General features: G+C 43.7%; 1 protein-coding gene across 1 annotated transcript; it reads left to right on the forward strand.

Annotated features, from left to right (window-relative positions):
- The first annotated feature begins 1,548 nt into the window (after positions 1 to 1,548).
- Positions 1,549 to 7,129, forward strand: degs1 (delta 4-desaturase, sphingolipid 1). The gene is made up of 3 exons (XM_005812087.2): positions 1,549 to 1,783; positions 3,189 to 3,931; positions 5,104 to 7,129. The coding sequence occupies exons 1-3, from the start codon at positions 1,702 to 1,704 to the stop codon at positions 5,248 to 5,250; spliced, it is 972 nt and encodes a 323-aa protein (XP_005812144.2). The 5' UTR covers positions 1,549 to 1,701; the 3' UTR covers positions 5,251 to 7,129.
- The last annotated feature ends 476 nt before the right edge of the window (positions 7,130 to 7,605 follow it).

A 7,605-nucleotide genomic window follows, 5' to 3' on the forward strand; every position in this document is an offset into this window, starting at 1 on the left:
TCTAGAGAAGTTTAGTGAACAGAGAAGGAGAAGTACAGAGGAGGTTCATTACAAATAGTAAATTAGCATAACTGTAGCAAACATCATTTGTAGAACAGAGAAAAAATAAGAAGATATGCTGTTTCATTATCAGGTTATTGTGTCCTGGGACTGACATGGATGTTATATATGACCTTGTTTAAGCCTTGCAGAGTATTAATATATTTCTGTATTAAAATTGCATGTTTTTTTTATTGGTGTAATGTAATATTCTTATCTTAAATGTCATGTTTTAATTTTTGCTGGAAGAAGAAATTTATCATAACACAAATAAAGGTTCAAAACTGTGGATTTATTTCATATACCTGTTATTCATGGGTGTTATGGACCACAGCTGTCTATGAATAGCTAAAAATATGCAAATACTTCAGACCCCCTCTAAAAACACATGTGCCTATTTCAATACCCTAAACACAAAATATACCTTAATATGCCTTGATACACAGAGTCTTAGCATTACAGTCTCCCTTATCTTCTCTTTTAGGAGTTCAGTGAATCAGCGGCAAGGAAAATGAATGGCATTCCTGGATGGGCTGTTCTGTTCAGCAGCCACCCTGTTCAGCTGCCAAGAGTGGCTGCTGAACACTCATGGCAGGTGAGCCAAGAGCGTTAAGTAGCACTGTGCCCAGGTATTTCATATTACCAAGCTGCGTTTTCATTAGAATATTTTAGATATGCTGTACTAAAAGAAAAAAGTGAATAGGTGAATTTTTCAGAAAAAAGTTGGCGTTACATTCCACGTTACATTCCACACACTAATCGACAACGAATAGCTTGAGGTCATTTAGTGTTACTGAAATAAAGGAACTTTTATTCTTATTGGTTGAATAAACCTATGTAAGTTGTGCCATGTCCAGTTAGCTGCCTGAATCAAATATACAATGTGACATGTGAAACAGAAAGAATAGTTAATTTTCCTTCTTTGTAAAACATATTTGCAAATGACACAGTGAGGCAACCTGACCCACCTGACCCACCATACCGTTTGCCTAAGCTGCCACTTCGGGGAGCAAGCACCCCCTCCCCCAGCCACCCTCGGCCTTCCCCAAACTGGCACTTATCACCGTCACTCGGAAGCTACCGTAGCTCATCTTTCGTGAGAAGCTGAGTAGGATCATATATAATGTAAAAGGTCCCATCATTTAGCAACTGTAGAAAAGGCTGAAGGTGTGAAGAAAAGCGTGTTAAGACATGGCAAGACATCACTGGCACTTAACTTCCTGAAGTTAGCAACTACCCAACGATATTGTTGTATGACTCCAGAAGAACTACAACAGGTCCGGACAATAAAGGCATGTTTTAGAACGTTCAAATATCCAAGACGTCGAGGCCACGGTGCTGCGGATAGTTCCTGCTTCTGACGTTTATGTAACTAGTTTTACTTCTATATGACACCAAGCAAAGTTCATTGGCACCTAATATGAACTCCACTCTCGCGGCTCCTCACAGTTACATTTTCTTCTAGACACTTAAACCGCACAAAGAATCCATGTTAGGTAACAGAAAAGCAACAAGTTACGTAGCGAGTCCCCGGAGGGAGGAGGGGCCTCAGACTGGCGCAGGGCTATCGGAGAGAAGCACGCTCCGACGCTCCCAGTTAATCACAATCTTCTGACTTTCATCAAAGTTGTCGGTGAGCAGCTGCAGGCAGCGGTAGAGAAGATGGGGAACCGAGTGGGCCGTGAGGACTACGAGTGGGTCTACACGGACCAGCCGCACGCGGACAGAAGAAAAGAAATTCTGGGTGAGCTAGCTTGTGCGTTAGCTACTTTCCAGATGACAAAAAGTAAACTTAGAATGACTTAAACTTAGTTTAATAGTGTTATAAATATATGTTGGGTTATACTGTGTATCTGTGTGACACGCTACGCTTGTAGTTTGACAGTTCTGATTGCCGTCGCAGATAAGGAAAGCTAACGGTCCCGTGTCCTCCGATTTAAGCTAACTGAACTCAGTTGGATTTTTACGGTGGTTAACGGTTGACGCCCTTTTGAAAGAGGCACAGCCCCCCGCCGCCCCCCCTTATCTGCTGCCAGCTTCACGTCCTGTATGTCCTACAAACCCAGCAGTTCACCAGCGCTGGTTTATTTAAAGGCCGTCGCGCAGGAATAAATCTGCCTTTACTGCTGTGTTCCGCTACAGGACGTCAGCGCACCACTCCCTAAAGTAACATTTTCACCGGGCAGAGAAACATCAGCACCGCAGCATAAATGTATGAGGCTAATTTCAGTCATGTTTCACGGGCTCAAATGGGAGATGAGGTCATTTGAATGTATGTAAAGTTTGGGGATTTCTAACATTTGCACGTCCACCCGGTTGCTATACGACAGCTGTCCTTCCATACATAGACAAAAGTAGTCCAGCTGTCGGGCCGAGCCACTGGCCAAGGCAGGCCATGACATCTGGCTCTGCTCCACAGATGTTATGTCCACAGGCAGGCCTGGAAGACAATGGATGGGGCAGAAGTCGAGGCATGTCCACAGATTTCCTCAGAGTTGGATGTCCATGGGCGGTTTCAGCAACAAGTTATTTGTTTCACATGTATTCAGTTTATTACAGAATTTCTCATCTCATGTGCACCGGTCAGATTCACATGCTGTCACGTAGAATCCAATGTTAGGAGGTTTGTAGGCTTTATTCTAGAGCCTGGCTGTGGGTTCCAAGAACCATGTTAGTGAGAGAATACAATATGGCTGATATTATTATGGCATACAGATAGGTGTTTGTAACTAGGCCTGTCAGAATAAATAATACATTAATTAATTAGATGATAAATTAGAGCAAGCTCCATAATTTGTATGATTTATTGTACTTTTATCTCTTTTTCTATCAAAAACTGGATGACAAAAGTCTTCAGTCTGGGGTTTTGGTCTCAACAAGCCCGCTTTCGAGGGATAATTTTGTTTCTAAAGACTTCATTGTTCATTTTATTTATTGTTTTGGATATTTAAGATATCTTCCAGTTCCAGTGTTAAATGTTCATTAGAAAGTGAAAGTTTATTGATCTTTGAGAATGTGTTCTTGTATTATTATTATTATTATTATTATTATTATTAAATGAAATTCTGGGACAATTTCTTGTCCAGCAAAGTTTGTTACAACAGGCCTAGTCTTTGCACTCACACTTTTGGGTTTTTTTTGTCCTTCAGCTAAATATCCAGAAATCAAGTCCTTGATGGGTCCAGACCAGAGGCTGAAGTGGATTGTGTGCATGATGGTGGGGATCCAATTCTTAGCGTTCTACCTGGTCAAAGACTTGGACTGGAAGTGGGTTCTGTTTTGGACGTACGCGTTCGGCAGCTGCATCAACCACTCCATGACCCTGGCCATTCACGAGATCTCGCACAACACCGCCTTCGGGAACAACAAAGCCATGTGGAACCGCTATTTCGCCATGTTCGCCAACCTGCCCATCGGCTTGCCGTACTCGGCCTCCTTCAAGCGCTACCACCTGGACCACCATCGCTACCTGGGCGGCGACGGCATCGATGTGGACATCCCCACCGACTTTGAAGGCTGGTTCTTCTGCACCCGCCTCCGCAAGTTCGTCTGGATCATCCTGCAGCCGCTGTTCTACGCCGTGCGGCCACTCTGCATCAACCCCAAACCGGTCAGCCAGCTGGAGCTGACCAATGTGGCCGTGCAGCTCTGCTTCGACGTCCTGCTGTACTGGACGTGGGGGGCCAAGCCCGTGGTCTACATGCTGGCCGGCTCCATGCTGGGGATGGGCTTGCACCCCATCTCTGGCCACTTCATCGCTGAGCACTACATGTTCCTCAAGGGCCATGAAACATACTCATACTACGGCTGCCTCAACCTCCTCACCTTCAACGTGGGCTACCACAACGAGCACCACGACTTCCCCAGCATCCCAGGGCGAAGACTTCCTTTGGTCAGTACATCGCTACAACAATCGTCTGAGTGGAATATCTGTATGAATTTATACTTCTTTCTGCTCCTTTTCATTCATAATGTATTTTAGATGTTACATGAACTATTCATATTTATTAGGAATGCACCGATTAATCGGCCCCGATTTCATTCATTTTAGGAGATTGCTGATCGGCCGATGCCTACAGGTGAAGCCGATCTTATCTGCCTTGTCAAAGGTCTAAAAACCTTCCACTGTCCTCCATTGCTCTGATAAGAGAGAGAGAGAGGTTTGACTGTTAGCCCCGTCCACCAGGTCATGTCTGCATGTTCACAGCTGACCATTATCACCCCACTGTTGCCAACTCAGCAACTTTCCTGCTACATGTATCAACAATTCAGACAAAAAGAAAGTATTGGCCAAAATCGGAATTAGCAAGTGAGGTTTTTTAAAGATTGGTAATCAGTGATCAGCCAGAAATTTGCAATCAGTGCTCCCTGACTTATTACTGCTATTTAAAAAGCCTGACTTGGCGTACCGTGGTGGCGGAGGGGTTAGCGCGACCCACATTCGGAGGCAACGTGGCCTCGACGCGGCTGTCGCGGGTTGGACTCCTGGACCCGACGACGTTTGCCGCATGTCTTCCCCCCCCTTCCTTCCCCCTTTCCTATCAGCCTACTTTGAGAAAGGGACACTAGAGCCCATAAAAAGACCCCTTGCAGGGCAATAAAAAACAAATAGAAAAAGAAAAGAAAAAAAAGCCTGACTTGCTGATTCTGATTTTTGGATCAAACTGATTTTTCTTTTTTTTTTGGGCTGAAATGCTACTAAGTACAGCAAGAAAGTCGCTGAGTTATCAACAGTAGGGTGACTTTTGCTAACTGCAAACATGCAGATATGACCTGGTGGGCGGGGCCAACAGTCAAAGAGAGGACAGTGATAGGTTTATTATTTTAGATCTTGGAAGAGTTGGATAAGATTGGTGTCACATACAAGTATCGACCAATCACCCATCTTCCAAAATGAAGGAAATCTGGGCTGATTTGTGCAGCTCTAAGAAATCGGCAATCAGCCTGACAACTGAATAACGTAAAATATGAAATGATATGAAACGGCTCGGTCTGACGAAGAAATGAAACGGCTGCCTCATGGCAACATTTCTGTTTTAACCCGACTCTCCGACTGCCTTCTAGGTGAAGAGGATAGCTCCAGAGTACTACGACGACCTGCCACAGTACACGTCCTGGGTGAGGGTCCTGTACGACTTCATCACGGACGACACGCTGAGCCCGTACTCCCGGATCAAGAGGAAGCTAAAGGGAGAGGTCAAACAGGAGTGACCGAAGCTGCAGGATCCACATGACCGAGGCCTTCTCACATTTCTCCACCGCTTCCTGCTTCCATTCAGCTCAGTCCAACACAGGCAGATTTACTTCTGTGTTTTTGCACAAAAAGGCCTTGAGTTGAGGATAAAAAGATGCTACTGAGATTTTTACTTGTTGCGATATAATTATATTTCTGTTACACTTCAAGCCCATCAGATGTTTTTGGAGTTGGGGTTGTGTTGAGTACTTATAAATCATTAGTATCTGAGCTGGTCAGTGTTTTCTTTTGTTGTTGTTGTTTTTTTGTTCTGATTAACTTGGAGATTAAATGGTTGCCATAGTAACATTGTATGTTAAAATAAAATGACTTCGGTTTTTGTAAGCTCGGTTTTGAAGCTTTCCTGTCGGTTTCATTTCTGATTCGTCGTAACAGCTTTGCTGCAGTTATATTGGCTCTAATATTGCAGCTGCAGTGGAATAATATGAGGACCAATGGTTGCTATGGTGATTTCCGTAGTGCATACAAAGTATGGGGCGGAGGTTTATAGGGTTAATGTATGTGCAGTTAGTTTTGAATCTGATGTGGGTCAGTAAGGTGGATTAAACTGCAAATCTTAAACTACATTTGTAAAAAAAAAAAAAAAAAAAACAAAAACATAAAGCAGATGTGTTGAGCTAAATTCCAACCATGTGTGAGCTGGTTTAAACTTTAAACTTTGCGACGCGTCTCTACAAATTGGCCGACCTTTTGACCTCCTGGCTTTTCTTTCTGGGTTCTCTGATATGCCGGCGCTCAATATTTCCACCCCAGCAGAACTTTTTTCTCTGTTTTTTTTTTCCTTCTCTCTTTTTTTTTTCTTCTGGGATTCTGCCAGAATCGGACGGAGCTTAGCACCGCCTGGCTAGTGGCCCTCGGGCGTAGCTGCAGCTGTGTGCAGCAGCAACATGGACACGTTTCATTTTAGTCAATCAGTGAGTGAAAACTCTTTGTGTTTCTGTGTCGGTCTGTTTCACACAACCCCACCTCTGAAAGTCACCAGTGGCCTGGTGGAAGTTAAAAAAAGAAAATTTAAATGAAAGTCAATTATTAGACAATTTGAACAGATTCAGCTGTATTGTGCTGAAGTTGATTGTAAATATTCTCAGTAATGTTGCAGATGGAGGCTTCTCATGCCGAAAATCTGAATCTGTCCGCCATCTTGGTTTTACTGCTCAGATTAACTAACCCACGCTAACCTTTGCCACAAACACTCTCAAGGCCTCAATGATGCAACTGTCCACGCTTATTTAACAAAGGTCAACGTGTCTCCACGACAACGCAAGTATTTATGGGGCTACCCATGCACTAAAGTTCCTGAAAGTTGGCACGCGCTACAGGGGTTGTGGATGTTCCAGTGATAACGGAGTGGAGCTTTCAGAACTCTGACTTGTCTCATGTCTAGAGATGCTGACAGGCGATAGCTGCATCTCTGCTGGAAGACCCTCACTGCCCAGTCTGCTGCAGGGTGCAGCGTGACCTTCAGATGTCCTCCACCCTGAACTGCTACATTCTAAGTCATGGATGTGAAGCACAGAGCATCGTTATGGGTGGGTTCTGTGCAAATGAACTGAGGCTGCTGCAATATGCTGCTGTCAGATTTCTACCCTTTTCCAGAGTGCAGCTTCTTTCTCCCAATATTCATCATCAGAAAAGTTTACCACCTCATTCTAATCCTCCTCCTGAAATTAAAGGAAATCATTCTGTGCTTTCTGTTCAAAGCAAGCTGTGACTCAGCGAACATGAAGTCTGATCTTATTGCCATCGGTGCTCTGCTTGCTCAGTTTATTGATTTCATGTTCAGTATTGTGATTTTTAACTCAAGGCAATAAAAACTTATTTACTGATTTTCATACACTGGAAATGTCTTCTCAGTTTCAAATTGTTTAGTTTTTTTCATCATCACCACATCCTGCAGTCATCTGGAACAGGGTGGACACTTAAAAGTATTCAGCCAAGAGGAACAGGAAAATAGTTTCACCCGGCATCCTGCATGTTTTAGTTCCTCCCTGGTGGCAGCAACAACCATTTCACCAGGTCAATGTTCTTCTTAGGCCTCTAATGAGCCGTCATTGGATCCAGGTGCGTCAAACCAGAGAGAATTGAAACATGCAGGATGTCGGCCCTCCAGGACCGACTCTGGACGCCACTGGCCTAAAGCAAAAGAATGAAAAGTAACATCTTACCACTAATATTGCGACTTATCGAATACAGATGGGGAGAATATGACAGCGGTTATCACATATCGTGACCAAACTGTGTAGAGTAACATACTAAATATTTAAACCAAACTGTCTCTGCTAACTCTCCTTAACAATGAAAAAGTAAAATTT

The sequence above is a fragment of the Xiphophorus maculatus genome, chromosome 22 (genome assembly GCF_002775205.1).
Source record: "Xiphophorus maculatus strain JP 163 A chromosome 22, X_maculatus-5.0-male, whole genome shotgun sequence".
In the NCBI taxonomy this organism is placed as follows: domain Eukaryota; kingdom Metazoa; phylum Chordata; class Actinopteri; order Cyprinodontiformes; family Poeciliidae; genus Xiphophorus; species Xiphophorus maculatus.

What these genes read in the sequence shown, in the direction of transcription:
- degs1 (XM_005812087.2), top strand. Translation starts at nt 1,702, where the DNA reads ATGGGGAACCGAGTGGGCCGTGAGGACTACGAGTGGGTCTACACGGAC. An exon ending in CAGAAGAAAAGAAATTCTGG is followed by an intron (nt 1,784 to 3,188) that starts GTGAGCTAGCTT and finishes TTTGTCCTTCAG; the next exon opens with CTAAATATCCAGAAATCAAG. An exon ending in CAGGGCGAAGACTTCCTTTG is followed by an intron (nt 3,932 to 5,103) that starts GTCAGTACATCG and finishes ACTGCCTTCTAG; the next exon opens with GTGAAGAGGATAGCTCCAGA.